Raw genomic sequence first — 24248 nt, 5'->3', positions numbered from 1 at the left:
TTGAAAACGGTGCCCGCTCCTCAGCCTGTCAAGCTCTTGACAAATTCTATCTGTTTTAATAAGATCTCCTCTCATTCTAAAGTCCAAGGAATACAGTCCCAGTTTACTCCATCTCTCCTCATGTTACAACCCCAATTTCTTTGGAACTAGCCTAGTGAATCTCCATTGCACTTTCTCTGTGGTAAGCATATTCTTTACTCCTGTAGGAAGGATCCCGATGCATCTCATCCATTTTCTCCAGCGATGCTGTCCGACCTGCTGAGTTACTCCAGCATTTAGTGTCTACCTTTACTCCTGTATTCATGATAAGGCCTAAAATACCACTTGTCATCATATCATCATATCATCATATCATCATCATATACATACAGCCGGAAACAGGCCTTTTCGGCCCTCCAAGTCCGTGCCGCCCAGTGATCCCCGTACATTAACACTATCCTACACCCACTAGGGACAATTTTTACATTTACCCAGCCAATTAACCTACATACCTGTACGTCTTTGGAGTGTGGGAGCTAACCGAAGATCTCGGAGAAAACCCACGCAGGTCACGGGGAGAACGTACAAACTCCTTACAGTGCAGCACCCGTAGTCAGGATCGAACCTGAGTCCCCGGCGCTGCATTCGCTGTAAAGCAGCAACTCTACCGCTGCGCTACCGTGCCTTTTAATCACTTGCTGGACCTTCAGTAACTTGCACACAAGCACACCTAGGTCCCTTTGAACATCAACAGTACTTAATTTTTCATCATTACCAAATACTCTACTGTTTGGTTATGTTCAACAAAGCTTTTGACCTCATTTTTCCACATTATACCTCATATGCTATGTTCTTGTTCACTCACTCATCTTGTCCATATCCCCATAAGGCCCGTATCCTTCCTCATACTCACAATCCAACCAAATTTAGTATCTGTCAGTAATCTCGGAAAATATGTTATTTGATTCCTTCAGCCAAATTGTTGATATGGATTGACTGTTAATTCGATTCCTGACTGCCTTGTTTTGGCGAGGGCTGTGACTTCATACCCATGCTAACCCCAATAAGGACATGGCTTATACATACATGTCAGCATGTTTCCACATCAATTACCAGGCAGGGAGGTAATAAAATACAAAATAATTCTTGTAGCCTCCCTCAAAACGTTAAAAAAAATCTTTAAAAATGTATCAAATTCACAAATCTCCACAAATGTTATCTGACCTGCTGAGTTCCTCTGACACTTTGCTTTTTGGTCAGGAAAATATTTTATCATTTGTTTAATTTTTTTTAATGCCATAACTTTGTATGATTGGTATAATTCAGAAGTCACTTTTTGATTCATAATTCATTTTCCAAAAGGATGGATGTATTACTGCAAGATTTTAAACCTCTTGTATGAATTCAACAATGCTTAACAGTTATGGGCCTCCCCCTTAACACATAGGTGCTATCTATATACTGAAACTCTTGTTTATTTGTTTGTTTGTTTGTTTGTTTGTTTGTTCCTGAACTACAGCCAAAACAATACACGATAGCTTGACAATTTTAGGTCCACCTTACTCACCATCGTCCCTTTGGTGCTACTGGAAGAAGTTTCATTGAAATCGGTGTTATATTTTTAAAGTTATTCACATTTTAAAGTTTAAATCTATCTAGGGAGGGAGGGAGGAAGGGGGGAGGAGGGAGGAAAAGGGAGTTGAGGTGGATGGAGTCATGGCCTTGCAGCTGCCAAAGGAACAGCGATGTACCACAGTGACAGGGGTTCTAAGCCCATTCCAACTGAGTGTCTGTTGGCAGTAGCACCCACCCACCCAACTGCTCCCATCAAAACTCCAATATTTTCACGGAATGGATAAAGTCATGAACATCATCGACTTTTCGCATTCACAAATAAAATTGGCAAACGCATCACAGCAACATTTAAAGCCACGCCGATATTCTTAGAAATAGCAACAGCAATACAGCCAGTAGAGCTGCTACCTCACAGCTGCAGAGCTTGGCTTCAATATCACACCAAATGTATAAATAAAAGTCATGATCTGTTGAGAATTAAAGTAAAATCAAGAAAATTCACATGACCTATCTTGAAACCCACATTAATGCTATTTAATGCATTCAGAAGTCAGTACCGCTTCTGAAGAGATTCAGGAGCGATGAACAATAAGTATCTTTGACAACGTGCTTTTTTGAGCCATTAATTAACCTACTTCTCTTTGCCATCCCTTGCATGCTGCCACTGTTTAATCAGTCCAGCCTCGTTCAAAATGTTCAATTTACTTACCTCAGACATTCAATTCCCCAAAAAGATGATTCACAGTGCCATATTCCAAGTGACACAACCCATTTATTTCCAGAGGACATTGTGTTCTCTGCATAAACTACAAATGCAATCACACTAAATTAAGAATGGGAATGACTTCATATCTGTTTTTGCAGGCAGAACAAGCAGAGATTTATGCTTTGTACATAAGAGAATTTGCGTGAGTGATGACTGTCAAAGCTTTCACTCTACTCAAGTGATAAAATTATTAAAATTCTGGAAAAAATGTTTATGAATAAAATATGTTTAGAGACACATCAGAAATAGGATTTCAATTTCCATTTGTCATGGATCATAAATCAGCGGTACCTTTTCTGTATGTCAATTATTGCATTTTTCCCTGTTATGTGTCACCACTAAAACAGGCTAAAAAACTGATGATGCTACCAAGAAGGAAAAGAGCAATTGGCCACCTGCATTTAAAAGCCATCAAGAACCAAGGGAAACGCCATGGCCTGCCTTTTCTACTTGTGAAATCTCACACTTTAATTCTCACGCCAAGCACATGTTAATCCCACACCCTATTTCATGGACTGGTAAAACGTGGATATTTCACACAGTAGGTGTAGGAGCCATTTTGTGTTTATTAGTTATTTTTGCATATTATTATATTACTTTGTATCCTGCTGTATTATTTTTTGACACCAGGGGTTGTCCTGAGATGAATGTTGGAGTTTACATAATGGACTGGGAGGTGCCGTGGGAGGGGCCAGATTATGAGTATAACTTGCTCAGTTCTAATGTAATGCTTCATTGTGACAATGAACAGCTTGCTGAACACAAGGTTCGGTAGCCATAAGTCAAGTCTGCTAAGATAATAAGGTCTTAGTAGTAACAGGATACAAAGTAGCGTTGGTGAGAAACCAAGTTCTTATGGCAAACAAACAAGTTAATGACTAGAGATATGCCAATATGTTTTATTGCAACTTCAAATAAATAACTAACTAACTGCAACGTCATGAAGATCTCTTTGTTGTTCATTATTTGAGTCAGGGACCACCGCTCCCATTCCTTCGTCAAACGGTAAGCTTGGGGTTCTATAAGGGAGACTAAACTTACAGTAGGTAAACTTATCAATGTGTTTATTTCAAGAGTCAAGAGTCTCTAATTGTCATATGCATCGAAACAGAACTAGCCCTTCAACCCAACTCGTCTATGCTGACCAAGATGCCCCATCTAAATTAGTCCCATTTACCCAGGCTTGGCCCATATCCCTCAAAACCTTTCCTATCCAAGTACCTGTCCAAATGCCTTTAAAATCTTGTTATGGTATCTGCCTCAACTACTTCCTCTGGCAGCTCGTTCCATATACTTGCTGCACCCTGTGTGAAGATTCTTTTGTTTTGTTCTGGACAATCCTTCAGTAATGTCATCTCGGACTACTGCCTATCATAATTTCCTGGCGCCAAAGAACCCAACCGAGCAAGCAGCAAAGAATCAATCATGTATAGGCCTTGGAGTCACATTTAGGACAGTTCAGATAAGATCGGCAGATTTCCTAGGATTTAAACTGAGAGTGTATGTATCACAACCTTGGCCTATTGTAGTATCTTTATGTCTTTACCACACACCACACAGAATTATATTCTCTCCAGCAAGAAAAATAACAAGGAGTGTATGAGCATCTGAACATGAATAACCCCTATCTAGTGATTATCATGAAGAAATTTAGAGTCATCATGTAGCGCAAGGATAATCCACCAAGAAACGAAAATATTACGTACAATTTTAATTCCTTGAAGTAATGGATAACAGAGGCTTTAGCAAAGTTTTAAAGGAGGGACATTAAATAATGATGGGGAAGAGTCTCAACATAAAGGTCAAACAGTGAAGAATAGGACAAGATTAACTTCTTGGAATGCTCTGGCTTAAGGATTCTGAATGCTGAGTCTTGCTTGCCGGGTGGATTTTTGGTGTTCAGGAAAATTAAGGTTCATGGAACAGGTTAGAAAATTTAAGCTGAGACCAAAGACCACATCGGCCAAAATCTAATTGAATGAGCAGGCTGGGGTATAAGGTGGCCAAATCGAGCTCTTATTACTCATGTACTCTCACACAGGGCACTCCGTTCTATGCTCTCTCTAGACATTTACTTGCCTGGAAAGGCAAGAACTAATTAGTATTTTATGCAATGGAAAACGTACCTCATGAAATTAATTTTATTTTTGAAGAGATGACCAAGAGAATTGATCCAAGAGGATGAGGGTAGGGCAATAGATATTGTCTGCATGGACAATGTGTTGTGTACATGGACACATAACAAGGCCCTTCACAAGGTCGTATCTAGTCAGATGGGCTAAAAGGTCAGTTCACAGAGATCAACTGGACAACTACTTGCACAAGTTTATTTATGGAACTCAAGTGGATGTACATTTAAGCTTTGAAAAATAGAACTACGTTAAAGGATTTCTCTCACTTCAGGTAGCCCCAGCATTTCCTCTCTCTCTATCCCTCCCCCACCCAAGTCGCATTGGCTTCTCATTTTCACCCTACAAACAGCTAACAATGGCCTGTTTGCTTTATCATCGTTACTTTTTTGCATATCTTTCATTCATTGTTCTTTATCTCTCCACATCACGTCTATATCTCTCATTTCCCTTATCCCTCACTAGTCTAAAGAAGGGTCTTGACCCGAAACGTCACCTTTTCCTTCTCTCCAGAGATGCTGCCTGTCCCGCTGTTACTCAAGTTTTTGTGTCTATCTATAGGAAATACTTCATGAGCCATACTCATAATGTTAACGCCTCCTTTGGCATGGTGTTACAAGGTGTTCAAAAGGAAAATGTTAATTTCTTTATGTTTGTCCAAAGTGGAAATTGAGTAGGATGCACAAGAGTGATTTGAGATTTTGTGCAAAAGTGTGATTTTTCAAATAGATATTGAAGTATTTTATGCCTACACCACACACAGTTTAGAGTTATATGCTCTACAGCAAGCAACAGATTTTTCAAACAGGTGAAATACACAAAGGTCAAAAGGGTGGCAAGGGGCAATCCTAAAATGAGAGCAAAACAGGTCTGGTCTTCTCAGTAATCATGGATGAAATGTGCTATTGGTTAACAGGGCGAGTTTGGCAAGTCAATAGCAGTAGGGATGTTGAGAAAGGGTGGGGTGAGATAAGAGTGCTGTCAATGTACACATGAAAGTTGAGGTTTGCAAATGATGTTGTCGAGTGGCAGCATGCTGACAAAGAACAGGAAAGTTTCATGCAAATCTGGAAGTACCATCTCTAAATGGCTATGAATGCAAGAAGTCAATGGGAGCTTTCAAAGCTATGGCCACCAGGCTTCCTATTCGTTAAGTGCTTCAATGGATGTGAATAGGATAATGCCTGTGAATATGGATCAATTATATTTGGTTACATCTTTTACAATACTAATTCTCCTCCTGTGACCTCGTCTGTGGATTTTAAAACAAGTAATTCCTCTCATCTCTCCCGGAAATGATATGGTATTCTGGTACGAAGTATACACTGAGGTTCATAATAATTAGTTGCACTGTAGCAATTAGGGCAAGCTTGATGGAATGTTCCAGCCTGATTTTATTGACGTCCTTAAAATGCCATGCATGTGATAATTTGGTTTCTTGAGGAACCATGCCAGCAGGTTGACAATATTAACAGAAGCTCTTGATTTGTTTTTCCAAAAGTGTTTAACGAGAAAGCTAGTGTTCTCAGAAATAAAAGATTAACAGATATCCCTAGACTGAAAATCAATAATCAGAGATTGACTGAGTGCGAACGTAGACACAAAATGCTGGAGTAACTCAGCGGGTCAGGCAGCATCTCAGGAGAGAAGGAATGGGTGACGTTTCGGGTCGAGACCCTTCTTCAGACTGACTGAGCGCAGTCAGTTTAATTTTACTATGGGTTAAAAAGTTAGGATTGAATAAATTCATGTTCTGTACATCATAGGTATATAGGGTAAAATTACTGAAAACTTACACCTAATGATGAGTTCGTCTTAAACTATAATTAGGCCAAAATTACTCTAAATTACAGGTTCAATAACATTTGTCATTACTTGAGCATACCACAAATTTCTGGTGCTTTTGTGCTTCCCCTGCAGACTTCTGTTGTTAAAGCTAAGGAGCTAATCATAACTTTGGCCTCTTCCCAATTCAAAACAAGGCAATAGGGAATTTTAAGACGCCAGAAACTGCAGATGCTGGAATCTTGAGCAAGAAACAACTATTGGAGGAACTCAGTGGATCAGGTAGCATCCGTGGAGTGAATGGGCAGATGATTTTTGGGATGAAACCCTTTTTTCCGACTGATTGGAGTAGGGGGATAAAGACGGGGGGAGGATTGGCAGATGGTAGAATAAGTGCCAAAGGCTAGTGCTTAAAAGACAAAAGGGTGTCGGGTGAAAGATGAAAAGTGAACTGCAAAGCCGGGGAGAGGGATATGCGTGGAAGGGGAAGTTCATGTGCACCTCTTCAAACCTCATCCACTGCATGTTGTACTCCCTAAACGTCTCCTTTACATCGGTGAGACCAAGCGACCATTTCGCCAAACACTCGTGCTTTACCCACCAATGCCTGCTGGAGCTCCTGGCTGCTTCCATTTTATCTCGTCTACCCATGCTCACACCAACCTTTCTGTCCTTGAACTCCTCTATTGCCAGAGTGAGGCCTTACGCAAACTGGAGGAACAGCGCCGCACTTTCCGCTTGGGTAACTTAAAATCCAACGATATTTATCCACAAAATGCTGGAGCAACTCAGCCAGTCAGGCAGCATCTCAGGAGAGAAGGAACGGGTGACGTTTCGGGTCGAGACCCTTCTTCAGACTGAAGAAGGGTCTCGACCCGAAACATCACCCATTCCTTCTCTCCTGAGATGCTGCCTGCCCGGCTGAGTTACTCCAGCATTTTGTGAATAAATACCTTCGATTTGTGCCAGCATCTGCAGTTATTTTCTTAAAATCCAACAATATTAACACAGAATGTTCCAATTTCATGTAATATTCCTTCACTCTTTCTCCTGCTCCCAGCGCACACACATTTCTCTCGCCACCCCAGTTATTTTGCTCCTTTCCCCTCCTTTGTACATTTATCTCCCATCTCTGAAGCGTACATTTACTCTTGATGTTTCCCCTCCCACTGTTCCTTTCCCTCCGCTTTACATTTCACACCTTTTTTCCTTATCTGACATCCTTTTGAATCCCTTTCACCTCCAGCATCTTTAACTTCCTTCACCCTTCACCCTCGCCTGTATGCATTTACCACTTGCCTGGCTTTATCCCATCCCATCTCTCTTTTCCAACTCTCTTCCCCAGGAATTCTTAGAGCAATCCCTTCATTAGCTCAAATGCTTATTAATTCCTGCCTGAATCTCCCACTAGCCATCTGTGTAAGGGGTAATGACTGTAGCCACTTAGCCTAATATCTTTGTAATGTGGGAGGAAACCCACACGGACTCAGAGTGAAGGTGTAAACTACACACACATAGCACCAGAGGTTAGAGTCAAACCTGAGCTACTGGACCTGTGACACAGTTGCGCAACTGGCAGGATCAGTGTGCCTCTGGGAAATCTCATATATATTGTCTTGTAGAAAATTCTGAGCTCTGCCAGACAGAGGCTAAATTCAAATATTTACTTCCAATTTTACAATTTGTGTTGAAATAATATAAAATAGTGTGGCCAATGTTAAATTGTACACTCTGAAAATAGTTGGTGAAATATATTAGAGAAAATTAGAAACTATATGAGCTTTACTTTTTGGATTGGCCTACTTTTGGAATTATGATTTAATGTCAGCAACACAGAGATTTCAAATGGTCTTTGATTGCTCGAAGGAATATTAACAAATCCAAACAAAAAGCGAATTAAACAGATTGTCAACATCTCTGAAGAGTTGATTGTTTTTTAGTTAAACTACACCATTTTATGGCAGCAAAAATATCACATTGCTTCAGGGGACTGTTACTAAGAATTATCGCAACAAATATGAAAATGGGAATCATTCCAACCCCTGCATTAATACAACATTTTTGTCATGAAATACTAAATGTTGTACCCTTTATCCATGCACTGTAGATGGCTTGATTGTATTCATGTATAGCCTTTTCTTTGACTGGATAGCACAAACAAAAGCTTTTCACTGTACCTTGGTACATGTGACAATAATAAACTAACCTACACTAATCAATGCCAGATCCTCTAATTGAATGCTTGAATTGCTTTTACGTACAAGGCTTTGGAGCAAGACTTGGGAAGAGGCAATGCCGTAGATAATTTATTTTTTCAGCTGGCATGGAAATAATGGCCACTTTCTCTATCATGGAAGTCTGATTCAAGGCAGAGAGATAAAGGATATTTTGAACAGGGGAGGAACAGAAAAACCGGAGGAAGTGAGAAAACATATGGACTGGAGTCAGAAGCAGAATTAAAAGAGATTTGAGCTATGAAGCTAAATTAAGAAATTCCAGAGGTTATCCCAAACTCCAAAAGCAACTAGAAATTCCATCAATTACAATGTTGTGAAGGTTTCTAGAGTGGACAAGGGGTGGGGTTAGTGGATTAACAGTGGCAGATATTTAAACAGCTGGGAAAAATGCTTAGCAGAAATTTATCCCACTTTAAAAGAAGAAAAATAAACCACCCATCCCAGAAGAAAGATAAACCACCAGTGGTTGCCAGATATGAATTTTCTTCCCATCCACTACACTAAGAGGAAACATTATATTCCTGCTACGTGCATGAGATCGTTAATGTCTCTTACAATTTACATTAATTTCCCACTGAAAGGCATTTGAAGACATTAATCAAATTTAAGTTAGAAATGCCAATAATTGTCTGACCTCAACAGACTTCATGTTGGCTTGACAAGAGGCACATCGCTTTTACTTGAGTTGGAAACAGTGTAACATAGAAACATAGAAAATAGGTGCAGGAGTAGGCCATTCGGCCCTTCGAGCCTGCACCGCCATTCAATATGATCATGGCTGATCATCCAGCTCAGTAGCCTGTACCTGCCTTCTCTCCATACCCCCTGATCCCTTTAGCCACAAGGGCCACATCTAACTCCCTCTTAAATATAGCCAATGAACTGGCCTCAACTACCTTCTGTGGCAGAGAATTCCACAGACTCACCACTCTCTGTGTGAAGAAATGTTTTCTCATCTCAGTCCTCAAAGACTTCCCCCTTATCCTTAAGCTGTGACCCCTGGTTCTGGACTTCCCCAACATCGGGAACAATCTTCCCGCATCTAGCCTCTCCAACCCCTTAAGAATTTTATATGTTTCAATAAGATCCCCCCTCAGTCTTCTAAATTCCAGCGAGTATAAGCCTAGTCTATCCAGTCTTTCTTCATATGAAAGTCCTGCCATCCCAGGGATCAATCTGGTGAACCTTCTCTGTACTCCCTCTAAGGCTAGAATGTCTTTCCTCAGATTAGGAGACCAAAACTGTACACAATACTCCAGGTGCAGTCTCACCAAGGCCCTGTACAACTGCAGCAGAACCTCCCTGCTCCTATACTCAAATCCTCTTGCTATGAATGCTAACATACCATTCGCTTTCTTCACTGCCTGCTGCACCTGCACGCTTGCTTTCAATGACCGGTGCACCATGACACCCAGGTCACGTTGCATCTCCCCTTTTCCTAATTGGCCACCATTCAGGTAATACTCTGCTTTCCTGTTCTTGCCGCCAAAGTGGATAACCTCACATTTATCCACAGTATATTGCATCTGCCATGCATTTGCCCACTCCCCTAATCTATCCAAGTCACTCTGCAGCCTCCTAGCATCCTCCTCACAGCTAACACTGCCACCCAGCTTCGTGTCATCCGCAAACTTAGAGATATTGCATTCAATTCCCTCGTCCAAATCATTAATATATATTGTAAATAACTGGGGTACCAGCACTGAGCCTTGCGGTACCCCACTAGTCACTGCCTGCCATTCCGAAAAGGACCCGTTTATTCCTACTCTTTGCTTCCTGTCCGCCAACCAATTCTCTATCCACCTCAACACTGAACCCCCAATACCGTGTGCTTTAAGTTTGTACCCCAATCTCCTATGTGGGACCTTGTCGAAGGCCTTCTGAAAGTCCAGATATAACACATCGACTGATTCTCCCTTATCCACTCAACTAGTTACATCCTCGAAAAATTCTATAAGATTCGTCAGGCATGATTTGCCTTTCATAAATCCATGCTGACTTTGTCCGATGATTTCACCACTTTCCAAATGTGATGCTATCACATCTTTAATAACTGACTCTAGCATTTTCCACATTACAGAGACTGCAGCAAATTAGGTCAGTAAGGAAAATTGGTACAGAACAGGAGAATAAGACCTGGGCATATCAGCCATAACCACAATGAATAGCAGGGCAGGCTTGAGCGTCCGAGTAGCCGACTTATGCCCTATTTTCATGTGATCTTAGTGTTTAAAGAACAAGTTGGAGATTGTCAAGAAGCAGCGATCATCTTTCTACCAGTAATCAGGCAACTGAACCATCCTATCACGTACTAGAGAGCAGCCCTGACCCAACATCTACCTCATTGGAGACCCTTGGACTAACTTTAATCGGAATTTACTCTACTTTATCTTGCACTTAACGTTATTCCCTTCACCCTGTACACTGTGGACGGCTTGAATGTAATCACGTCTAGACTTTCCGCTGACTGGATAACACACAACAAAAAAGCTTTTCACTGTACCTCGGTACATGTGACAATAAACTAAACTAAATTAAATCCTGGGAAATTTACCAACACTGGAACCGCAGGAGCAGCTCAGCCTTATGACTGCATAAGCTCAGCTCAATTCAGGACATGGAAATTAAATCCACAAAGCTAAGAAGAGCAAGGAAAGGAGAGCCAAAATTGAAGTTATGAAATTGATTTTGAATCCTGAGAAAAAAAAAAGAAAAAAAAATGGCCAACAACAACACCGAGTAAATTGTTAATTAAAGCAGCAGCTTGGACATTAACTGGTAATCAAACAAAATGTTTCTAATTAAAAATAATGTTAATCATTGCAATAAAATTCAAGTAAACCTATGAAAAAGCACAGTAGAACATGCAGGCATAACATGCTAATTCATCTGGAATTCAGTTTGTACCCTTAGGCAAAATCACAAAAATAAAAAATAGACACCATGGAATTCAACAGTCCTTTTCCATTATTGCATGGACTACTGTACTGCAGAGAAAATAATCGGATTACGGAAGAAAATGGGAACACAATCTATTTCAATAAATGTAAATGCCAGAAATATTTTGTAGCAGTGCATATATCAAACTAGGATTTAGGAAAACAGGTAAAGTACACATTAAATGATAATGTCACAACTGAAGGGACATTTGGTGAAGGCTGTTTATGATTACAATGTCAAATGGTTCAAATACTACAGCAGAAGATGATTAAATCTCCTTTCCTTGAAACAGGATTATCTAAAAAATGTTCGAAAAGCTAATGTACCTAAATAAGCTGCCATAATTTTATAGACATTATAGCATTCTGGATGCTCGTAATATTGTGAACTAGATAGTTTTGACAGGTACAAAATGCTGGAGTAGCTCAGCGGGACAGGCGGCATCTCTGGAGAGATGGAATGGGTGACGTTTTGGGTCGAGACCCTTCTTCAGATCCTGCTCTCCAACGAGAGTTCAGCAACATCGTATTCTCCGACGAGAGTTTAGCAACATCCTCACAGAGTTGCTGCCTGTCCCGCTGAGTTACTCCAGCATTTTGTGTCTACTTTCGATTTACACCAGCATCTGCAGTTCTTTCCTATACATATATAGTTTTGACAGGCATCCAGAATTTATAACGTTTCCACCAGAGTGGCCAACATCAGAGTTATTTTCTTCAAAAACAATAATTCAACTCTGCGGATAAATGACATTTATGCGAATTATCCTATTGATATAGCAGCAAGCAAATTTGTTTTTGTTAACATATCTCTATCCAACTTTATCAGATAAGTTTAGTTTCTCACCTGGGATCACAGAGGAACTTTGTCTTCTCTCCATCCTCTCTCCATATTAGCCATTCTCGAAAGGATGGATGAACAAACATCCGTGTCATATCCCTCCGTTTTATCAGAAACATAGAAAGATTGTCCAGTCTTTGTTGAAAGTCCTCCCATTCAAGGCTCCCATCAACATTGCCTGCATTGATTGCCTGGTAAAGCTGGTCATCTGTCATTGGATGCAAGGATGCCACAGCTACATTCAGAAGTGGTAGCACTCGTTCAAAGGAGGACTGTGTAGGGAATTTCATGTTGCACTGCAAGAGATAGACCTCAGCAAGGGAAACAGGTACTACTTTATAGCTTGAACTCTTAAGCACCAAGTATCCTTTCTCAATCAAGTCAAAAGTCAGTTTTAAGTAGAGATATGACCCTTGGCTCAAAGCTTTGAGATGAGTACTGAGTTTTCCAAACGTTGCGTTGTCCATTTTGCCATTAAGGGAGATGTTATTCTGGATTTCAGGACTGCTGTGAATTCGATGAAGAATATATGCTTGTAAATCCTGATCTATTGCCTCATTCACATCCATTTTGTCCAGATAGATCTTATGGAATGGAAGAAGTTTGGCCACTTCCTGTGAAAACATTGTTTTTTGGAAGAAATAAAGTGACTAAAGTTAGATGGGAATGAGATCATGATAGTGGTACAACATTTGAAAATTTACTGTATTTGTTGGCCTACTTTGGCACTCAATGTTTTGTTACTTGTTACCTAAAATTCTTATCTTTGTTTTCACATCCATCCACTGGTCTGTCATATTATTTATAAAATGCCCACCAGCCCTACAACCCTCAGATATGTACATTCTTCCATGTCCAGATGACCATGTCCATATCTTAGTAAAGTAAAATATGATTAGAGTAAATGGGTGCCTGATCGTTGGTGTGGACTCAGTGGCTGAAGAGCCTGTTTCAGTGCTGGGTGACTATGAGTAGGAAGTATTGCTGGAAGTGTGTTAAACACTGATTCAGTCACAGTTACAGTACTGTGTACAGTTCTGGTCAACAACAAACCAGAAGACTGTGATAGCACTGGAACATACTCAGGAAAGATCTAGGAACTTTATGCACATCTTCTCCTATTCTCTTTGGTATTTCATAGCTTTACATATCCCAGTGTTAGTTAAATGTCTTCCTCAAAAGATGGTGTAAACAGAGTTAATGAATATTTTAAAGACATAAATAGTTAGACAAGTGGATGGAAAATTGTTTTCATGGATGGAAGCAGAGGGTGATGGTGGAAGATTGCTTCTCGGACCGGAGGCCTGTGACAAGTGGTGTGCCTCAGGTTTCGGTGTTGGGTCCGTTACTGTTTGTCATCTATATTAATGATTTGGATGAGAACATACACGGCAAGATTAGCAATTCTGCAGATGATACAAAAGTGGGTGATTTTGCAGATAATGAAGACGGTTGTGAAGAATTGCAGCAGAATCTTGAGCGCAGGAGGATGAGGGGTGATCTTATTGAGGTGTGTACGATCATGAGAGGAATAGATCGGGTAGATGCACAGTCTCTTGCTCAGAGTAGGGGAATCGAGGACCAGAGGACATAGGTTTAAGGTGAAGGGGAAAAGATTTAAAAGGAATCGGAGGGGTAACTTTTTCACACAAAGGGTGATGGATGTATGGAACAAGTTGCAAGAGGTCTGAAGAAGGGTCTTGACCCGAAACGTCACCCATTCCTTCTCTCCAAGATCCTGCCTGACCTGCTGAGTTACTCCAGCATTTTGTGATACCTTTAAAGTTGCAAGAGGAGGTAGTCGAGGTAGGGACTATCCCAACATTTAAGATACAGTTAGACAGGTACATGGATAGAACAGATCTGGAGGGATATGGATGAAATGCTGGCAGGTGGAACTAGTGTAGCTGGGACATGTTGGCCGGTGTGGGCAAGTTGGGCTGAAGGGCCTCTTTCTATACTGCATCACTCTATGACTCTATTTAATAAGCAAGAGATGAATAGAGATTGTGAATAGACAGGATTGAGCAGATGAGGTTGTGATCTGATAAGTTACAATCTTGTTAAATGGCAGAGTTGGTAAAAGGCTGAGTATTCTGCTCCTGCTCTTAATTTGCTTATTTTATGGTAGAGCCAAATAGACATACCTTAAGAGTTGTGCGAACGGTCACTATCAACTTCAGCCATGATGGGAATTTTCCAATCATTTTAGTGAGAAATGACACAATTGTGTCCCCATAATCTGGTTTGTGGAACTCTGCTTCATTTAGCCCATCGATTAAGACGATATAATCTTCATCTGCAATTTTTCGCTCTGAAAGATAAAAACAAATCAACTTATAATATTCTCCCTTCATGTACAAAATAGTTTAACAATTCCAGATACGTGACTTTTTTTTTGCAAAAATTGAATTACAATGACCCTTCATTCAATTTGAGTAACTATACTCTACAGGGAACTAAAAAATAATTGAATTTACCAAGAAAAAGTTGTCTTGAAATGCATTTCATTTCATTTCTATTCACACGTATGTCCAATTCTACTGATTTGAGCAATCTACCTGTGTCTGTACACTGTGGATGGCTAGATTGTAATCATGTAAAGTCTTTTCATTGACTGGATAGCATGCGAAGAAAAGCTTTTCATTGTCCCTCGTTACACGTGATAATAAACTAAATTAAAACTAAAATGAGTAGGAATGCAGATGCTAGCTTAAACCGAAGATAAAAGGGAGGGGGAAGTTAAAATGTTTAGTAACCGGGAGATCAGGTAAGTTTAGGCGTGGAGGTGTTCAGTGAAACTAAAATGAACCAGGCGGGTACTTAATGTGCCCACAATGCACTTTAGCGAAGCTATAATACATACATAATGCCATTTAGGATCTTAAATGACTGAACAAATACAAATACCCATAACACAATATGAAGAAATATATAAGATAACTGCAGATGCTGGTACAAATCGAAGGTTTTTATTCACAAAATGCTGGAGTAACTCAGCAGGTCAGGCAGCATCTGCCGAGATGCTGCCTGACCTGCTGAGTTACTCCAGCATTTTGTGAATGAAGAAATATATAACAGGGAACCCTTAATGAAGTGAGAAAGTCTCAAATTGATCAGCTTTCCTTTTTAAAAATAAAACAGGTATATAGAAATTCTATCAGCAAACTTAGACACAGGTTTCCAAATGTTTTGGCACTGAAGGTATTGGCCATATTTGAAGTGTGCAATTATATTTAATGGCAGAATATAATTATAGTGTTTAATTATTATAGCTGGGTAAAGTGTATTAAAGAAGGCAATCAATTGAAAACATTACTGAAGTAAGATATGTAAATGAACGATTTGAACTGTCAAGCTAGGCTACATTAATCCAAAGGGATAGAACACTTTGCATTTCCACAGGTGATGTTAATGTTGCATTTTTACTTGAAATACAGCACGTTTGAGGCAAGCTGTAGTCATACCAACAATGAGACTAACTTTAAAACATATTTCCAGTTGGTACAATTTACACTTCTGTTTCTCATGAGTCACCATCCTAGTTGAATGAGACTGTGCATGAACAAAATGTGAAAGGTGTTAAATTGGATGAAATTAACCAGCATGAAAAGACATTACACATTTTATTTCAATCAAGCAGGAGGAAGTAAAATTTAAGCCCAAAGAGCTGGATTCTCGTCCCAGATCCATAGAAATCCCTTTGTACGCTGTAATTTTCTGTCTTTATTTCCTTTCAGATGAAATATTAACTAAAATCAAGGAGCATATCAAGCCAGGTAGCTTTGTCATAGTTTCCCAGAAAGTACAAGAAATAGTTTTTATGTACATCTGACTTCCTTTTGTAGGGGTAAAATATTGCTGTCTGGCCAAATAGCTGTTTGTGAAGCACAGTTAAAATCAGTTATTGCAGAATAAGTTGATGTTCTCCTCTCCTCCCCCCACACCTGCAGTACTCCAAAGAATCATGGCAAAGACTGCCTAACATCTAATTCTTCAAAAAATTATAAAACATTGGCCTACCTTTACGCAAGTTGTCAAGTGGTTCCAGGACTCCTCTTCGAAATGATGCCATAGGATCTTGAACACAAGATCGCAAGCTGAGCATACTCTGTAAATGTGGTTCTCGAAGAAGCTGCTCCCTATAGGCAACAAGCTGGGGTGATCGGCAAAGGAGAGCTGCCACATTGTGTACAAACTCTGGAACTAAGCAGGTGTAGGCATTGTCTGCTTGACAGTAGTGGTATGCTACCACCTGAAAAGATAAATTTAATAAGCAATTTTCTAACATTTAGTCAATTCCTCAGTTGATAAAAAAACCATAGAAATAGCAGAAGTCTGAAATAAATGATGAATTTGATCCAAAATGTTGGAGAAATTGATTCTGGAATGAAAATACCTCTGGCAGGGAATATTTATTATTAATATTCATGTGATCTGCCAGTGTACTGACCTAAGACTAGACAATATATTTTTGTTATTAGTTTAGTTTCAGTTGTCAGTTTAGAGATACAGCATGGAAACAGGCCCTTCAGCCCACTGAATCAATGCCGACCAACTACTAGATTTTGTAAGAAAATAACTGCAGATGCTGCTACAAATCAAAGGTGATTATTCACAAAATGCTGGAATAACTCAGCAGGTCAGGCAGCATCTCAGGAGAGAAGGAATGGGTGACGTTTCTGGTCGAGACCCTTCTTCAGACTGATTAGATTTTAGATTTTAATATTTATTAGAAACTAATAGTTAATAGTTATTTTTTAATAACTATTAGATTTGAATATTTTCCCTGAAATTGCTACTCATTTACTTGCTTTGCTTTAAAATGCCAAGATATTTTGACTGCTAGTCAGCTAAATACAAGCTTTAAAACAATTTTTCAACATTGCAAAGGATGTTGCAATCTTAACAAGATTTTGGCTGATTTCAAGTACCAAATTCCATATGATACAACTTGTCAGTCATCATTTAATGGCAGAGGAACAATATAACATCATGGCAATGTCACTTATGTTCACATATACATGTGAACATGAATTGTTGAAAAATATGGGCAGAAGTGATCCGTGCATGTTGTTTACTGTGGAATACGGCTTTACAAACTCATTTTACTGCCAACCAATCAGAAACAGATTACCTTACATCCTTCTGCTACATTAAAACATTGATCCAGCAAGTGAGACACATTTATCAGTGTAGGGCTTTGTCAGAAAGTCTTCCGAGATTTTCTCAGAAACTTTCTAATTTGAGACTTTTCCATCAGTATAGTGCAGCACAGTGGCACAGTGGTAGAGTTGCTGCCTTACAACAACAGAGACCCAGGTTCGATCCTGACTACGATTGCTGTCTATACGGAGTTTGTACATTCTCCCCGTGATCATGTGCTTTTTCCATGGGTGTCCTGGTTTCTTTCCACAATCCAAAGACATACAGGCTTGTAGGTTCATTGGCTTCTGTAAATTGTGTAGGATAATGTTAATGTATGGGGATTGCTGGTCGGTGTGGATTCGGTGGGCCGAAGGGCCTGTTTCTGCGCTGTATTGCTGAACTAAACTCCAAAAAAGTGCAGGTTTGTAGGTTAATTGGCTTCGATAAATTGTCCCCAGTGAGTAGGATAGAACTAGTGTAGGGGTGATCACTGGTCGGCTTGGACTTGGTGGGCAGAAGGGCCTGTTTCCACACTATAAACTAAACAGTGGCTGTATATATTGCTGAGACAGAGACAGATAGAGATAATATTACAGTCTTAAGGTAACAGCTGCCAATTTTTCATTGTTAATTAAGACAACAATCATTCCATCTTTATCTTGGGACGAAATAAGAACAAAATTATTTATAACGATAACAGCCTGGACCTTGCATTAGTTATGATGTTAGCCATCACAAATTCCTAATACACATGGCAAGTTCAGACTGTCGTTCGTGAGTAAAAATCTAATAGTTGGTTGGCATTGATGCACCCTCACAGGCAGAATTGTTTTTGATCCTGCTTCATAGCAATTAAATCGAAATTAAGTTAACTGACATAAATTTAAGCTGTTTACAAAGCAGTCCCACTGCAAAACAGCTTACGAGATCTTCTGTTTAATTACATGGAGTCTAGATGAGTGTTTAATGGTATGATACCATAGTTGTTGATTACCATGGTTCTGTCTTAACAGACAGCAGCTGAGATTGGCAAAGGCTTAGTTTTTACTAGAGATCTGCAGATTTTGGTGGGGCTTTAAAAAAAATTTGGTCGTTTTTCCTTCTGAGGCTTTTGTTTTCTCAGATTACAAAGATTTTCCTAAACATTTCTAGATTCAAATAATTCATTGAAAATTAATTATTTCTCAGGAAATCCCATTTTGAATACAAAGAATACATTTTATTAATCAAAATGCTTCAATGATTACCTAAATTAAATTTTTAGTGATGTTGTTTATGCTCAATTAAGCTTTTGTCTCTTTTGTGTGGCACAGTCTGGATGATTCAACCCACTGGCAATAAAATAATTTGGATTTAGCTTCCTTTTTAAGTGATGGTCAGTTTATAGTTGATCATGATTTGGAAATGGAAAATAAATTAATAAAAGAGCATGAAATTGCCAGTACAGTTAACAGGGATTTGAGTTGGTGGTGAAAAAATAGGCTGAGGGTGTGATCGCTCCAGAGCTTTGGTTTCAATTTAGGTTGATTACTTTGGGATCAATTTCTTGTCCTTAAATCCTTTAAGTTTTTTTTCAATTAAAAATGAAAAACTATCTGTACCAAAGGCTACATTACCTTGCAGTAACATCGCAACTGGCATTAAGCAGTATGAAAATCAGGGGTGAAATTAATAAAAGAAACAAAAAAAAATGTTGGTAACTCATTTTCTACTTTTGATGACTGACATAACAGTTTGCTAATCGTAAATCACTGAATCACTCCATTATTATATACAGGAGACCACCATTTAGTAGATCAAGGTTATACTCAAATCTGTGCTCTCTCTTCATTGAGTTTATTTATTTCCATTTCCCTAAGCGTTTTTGTTGCCCAACAAATTATCTACCCTTAAGTTGCTAACCAGTTCCCTATTTAAAAGACCTAATTGACTGCATCCACCTTCCTCGTTGCACAGCATAAGCCATTCATAGATCAGCAGAAACTGAACATTCAGAAAGAAACAATACCTGTCATACAACTCCATTCCTTAATCACAGGTAAAATCCTTGTTCTTGATAACATTTGAATTTGATCTACATTGCTAGCTGATCCCAAGATAAGCTTCAAACACAGACTTAGAGCTGCTTCTTCCCACCAACCCAACACTACGCTACTGAACCCTGCCTCAGTTCGCCTACTGTTGGAACTCTCACTTAGGCCGTTGTTATCTCTATACTAGACTAATTTAACTCACTTATGGTCACTCTCCCTCATTCTACCTTGTATAAAATTGAGGTAATTCGAAACTCCGTTGCCTCAGTCCTACTTGGCATTAAGAGGCATTTTGTTCATACATTACTCCTATGTTCTCCATGGTCTGGGCTCTTTTCCAGCCTTTAAACCCTGAGGTATTTCCCTGCTTTCAGTTCTGGCTTCTTGTGCTCTTCCAAAATCATAAACTCAGGAATTCCAAAGCCATGCTGTCTCTGTTTCTTTTGCTTCGTTTTCAAGTTTTCAACCTAACTCAATGACTAAGCTTTAGGTCAGCCGCAAAAATGTTCCAACAGAATATGTTGGGATGTTTTGGCCACTAAAAGTCCTACATAAATAGCAGAAGTACTTGGTATTATTGTTGCATTTAAAATTGCCAGAGGGAGCATTTTCAGATGTTTTTTTAATTTTGCATAGTAGCGATGCTTATTTATTAATTTATACTTTAGTATTGGGTATCAAATGCAAGAATCAATGGTTCAACAATTAACAATTAATGGCTTTTTAATGCTCAAGCATCTTTTCCCTGTTTGAACATTCAGAATACATCTATAATATTACCAACCACTGACTGTAAAAGAAGCTCAAAAGAATTGGGCATGATTAATGGATTTGCACTCATGTTTTAGATCAATATAAAGATTAATTAAGTCATTTGAAAGAATAGAACAATCAATAATGAGAAGCAGAGATTTTGAAGTTTGCATTTGTCTTTGTAAAGTCATGATTCATCAGCTGAACATTGCTAATTAGAATCATCCATATGTTGTATGTTCATGAGTAAGGAATCCATTTAATAGTCTCCAAACTATAAAATAACTGAGCAGGTATTTGCTCTAACTTGATATAACATGAAACATAACATGTGGAACATGAAAGTATTACATTCCCATCATATTTCAAGCCTCATTGTACCTGAGTGGCCAGTCTTTTCATAGCTTCCTCCTGACGTCGACGGAGTTCTGGTGTGCTTGGACAACTCCCACTGGAGATGGACGGATGTCCTTGAGATGGCTGGGTAAGTGGTAGATCTCTGCTGCTTTCAACATCTGCAGTAGAAAAGAGAATAGCAGTCAACTTGAGAATAAATTGTTGGCCTTGTCAAGGTTCAGCTCAATAAATGTAATTCACTCTTCTTTGTCTGGTGTTATTTTGGCAAGGAATCCAACCAACTGGGGAATAATCATTTCCAGCACTCAACTTCAAGACTGCATGCATAACCAACAGTAATGTCAGTTGAATCAAGCCAAAATATCTGAAGGTAGTTCAATAAATTCATTAGAAAGTGTCTGCAAACTGTCAAAGTTTACCTAAGATTACTTTATACTCCCTTTATACTCTCCACCCCTTTCATTTCTCTAGTAGTTTTTAAAAAATGTTTGATTTCTACCGTTTTTTAATTACTATGCAAAGGTCATCAATCTAAAAGGTTAGCTGTTTCTCTCTCCGCAGTTATAGCCTGATCTTAGTATTTCCAGCATTTTCTGTTCTTTTATGCCAAAGTTCATCTGTATGAACTATATTTGAAAATCAAAGTTGCTAATAAAAATGGTGGTATTGGTATTTATTTTGTATTTTCTCTGGACCCTTTGAACCTTAACTGGGCATCGAGCTCGTGTTTTGTTGGCGGAAGGAAGAAACGGAGGACAATTGTTTAATTGATCTCACACAACGCAACTATAAAATTTGCGATATAAATAACATTTGGTTGGAGTGGCAATGTAATCTTAAGGGTACAATTCTAAAAGGGAACTAGGAAACAAGATAAACAAATCTTTGAAGGTGGTAGGACAAAGAGATTTTTTAAAAAGGCATCTTAAATACTTCCTGCATATTAATTAACTTATATGTCAAAGATAGATACAAAAAGCTGGATTAACTCAGCAGGACAGGCAGCATCTCTGGAGAGAAAGAGTGGGTGACGTTTCGGGTTTAGACCCTTCTTCAGACGACAAAGACATGGGTTAGTAGGGCAATTTAAAGAGGTCAGAATCTGGTAGCAAATGAAGGAAACATGGGGAGAATAAAGTAGGTGCTTAATGGTCCACATTTGGTGGAATTCATGCACCTCAGTCAGAAGCAATGATTTAAGTACCACACTATGCAACCCAAACGCAAATATATCTTGGTGAAACTTTTCTACAACATTAAAGTGCTGTGCTGTCATTCACTATGCATGAATTCACAGCATTTGGTGTACAGACACATCCACAACAGGGAATGACCTAGAGAAACCAGTTAATGTCCATATGCATTTCACCATTGATGAATAAGAATGGTGGCTGAGTGAGATGCTCCAGCTCCATATCCATCATCATCTGTGAAATTGTGCACTTGCACTCAACAACCTTGCCACAGAGCGCAGGGAAAATGCAATCTGCTAATCACAGGCATGTTCCTTAAGATTCTCCTGATGTTTTCTGGGAGATGTAAATTATCACGGGGAGGGCCAGATGCCCTGTGGAGTATGGAAATAGGCATTAAGGCATTCCCAAAGAGGAAGAACAAGAACAGTCAGTGGGTGATATCGTAGTCAGTGGAGCAAGCAGCCTAGGCTTGAAATAGGCTAAAGTGAAATAGGCTGTTTGTTCCTCTCCCTCCTCAGGCTACACGTTGACACTTACTCACTCATTCCCCATTTAGTCTGCATTCACGCTGCCCCAGACACGTGCACCCACATGTGCCCTTGCATTCATTCTCACACACAAGCACTCCACCTGCAGACAGACTGCAGCAGTGACGAAGCAGTACATTTTGTCTCTCACACACCCATTACCACTCTCCATACTAATCATTCATTCCCACCACTGTATCTGTAGTGTGCACCATCTACAAAATGCACTGCAGTTACTTGCCTGGATTATTCCAACCGTACCTGCCACCACCTGTTAGGAAGATAAGGGCAACAGGCACATGGGAATACCTCTACCTGCATGTTTCCTACACTACAGTCACACACTATGTTGACTTTGGAGTAGGAAAATAACTGCAGATACTGGTACAAATCAAAGGTATCACAAAATGCTGGAGTAACTCAGCAGGTCAGGCAGCATCTAAGAGAGAGGGAATGAGTGACGTTTTGGGTCGAGACCCTTCTTCAGACGTCTGAAGAAGGGTCTCGACCCGAAACTTCACCCATTCCTTCTCTCCTAGATGCTGCCTGACCTGCTGAGTTACTCCAGCATTTTGTGATACCTTTCACTTAGTAGATTGCCAGTCCTTCACCTTCATTAGACCCAAATCCTGAACACCACAATTCTTGCCCAATGATAGCACCATTGGAGTACATTCAAGAGTCAAAAATCAAGAGCATTTAACTTTCATATGCACCTGGAATGTAACATCCTTCCAAGGGACTGCAGGTGTTTAAGGTGGTACCTTACCTTCACCTTCTCAAAGGCAACTACAGACAGGCAGTTAGATTTGCCAGCAACTACCACATCTGGAAAAACAAATAAATAAAAGGCCGATGATTTCACAGAACCTTGTAAGAAAGCAAGAATATGGAATAGCCTCATGGATGTTGACAAATTTTATGTCTTTGGGACAAAGAATGGTGCTAGGCGAGAACAGGGTGTCAGATCCTTGCCTTGATCCGAATATAATAAACATACTTCAAGGACACTAGGGACAATTTATAATTTTACTAAGTCAATTAATTGACAAACCTGCACATCTTTGGAGTGTGGGAGGAAACTGGAACACCCAGAGAAAACCCACACAGGTCGCGGGGAAAACGAACAAAATCCGTACAGACAGCACCTGTAGTCAGGATCAAACCCGGGTCTCTGGCGCTGGAAGGCAGCAACTCTACCACAGCGTCACCGTGCCGCCCTTGATGACAGTGCCTCTACTTTTGGCCGCTGGTTTGTCAATAATACCCTCATCGATGCATCCAATCATCTTCCCCTGACTACTGGTGCAACAGTTGGGATGCCACAACCCAGAGTTATGGGGCAAGAGACCATTCTGGGTATTATTAAAGGACATAACCTAGCTGTGTGAAGCCCATCTTGTTTGTCAAGTCAGGAGATGACTTAAAATTAGATACCAAAGTTTACAAAATATTATATCACAGAGCAATCTATTCTCCAGTGGCTGCCTGTATTGCTATTTTCCACTACAGCACTATTGCTGCGTCATTGTTACAAAAACAGGACACTGTGGCGGCTCCCGAGGGTCGGGCCATACCACTCACGACCCCTCGGCACGGGAATGGGTCGAGCCAAGGAGGCGGACTTCGGCCGGGAGTATAAAGGTCAAGGACCGCATGACTCTCATTCCCTTTTGGAGTTCCAGAGATACAGTAAACACGCTTTCGTTAACCTTGCCTACTTGTCGTTATTTTGGCCTACTTGGCCCACTACAACACAATTTTAAAGGCTTATAATGCATCCATACTCTAGAGCCCGTGTAAGCTGCAGTGTAAAATTCATCTACATTGCCATAGAGTGCGATTGCAATGAATCAGATCCCACAGGTAGAGTAACTCCCAACTGAGCTGATAGTTTTGGAAAGGTGACTCTCACATTCCCCATTCCATCACACTGCAACCTGGTGACCATTGCACTGCCATGTTGCTTTATTGGACTAAATG

General features: G+C 39.8%; 1 protein-coding gene across 10 annotated transcripts in view; it reads right to left on the bottom strand.

Annotated features, from left to right (window-relative positions):
* The window catches only part of LOC144607700 (protein TANC2-like), a 458126-nt gene that overhangs the window by 84670 nt on the left and 349208 nt on the right, over positions 1–24248 (bottom strand). For all 10 annotated transcript variants that reach the window (XM_078424723.1, XM_078424716.1, XM_078424717.1 and 7 more), the window contains 4 exons: positions 20567–20700; positions 16275–16506; positions 14399–14565; positions 12258–12865 (listed from right to left, as the gene is read on the bottom strand). In XM_078424723.1, the coding sequence (XP_078280849.1) occupies positions 12258–12865; positions 14399–14565; positions 16275–16506; positions 20567–20700 (1141 nt within the window). The remainder of the gene's footprint in view (positions 1–12257; positions 12866–14398; positions 14566–16274; positions 16507–20566; positions 20701–24248) is intronic.

Source organism: Rhinoraja longicauda, chromosome 29, assembly GCF_053455715.1.
Source record: "Rhinoraja longicauda isolate Sanriku21f chromosome 29, sRhiLon1.1, whole genome shotgun sequence".
Taxonomy (NCBI): Eukaryota; Metazoa; Chordata; class Chondrichthyes; order Rajiformes; family Arhynchobatidae; genus Rhinoraja; species Rhinoraja longicauda.
This window is presented reverse-complemented; position numbering and strand designations above follow the sequence as displayed.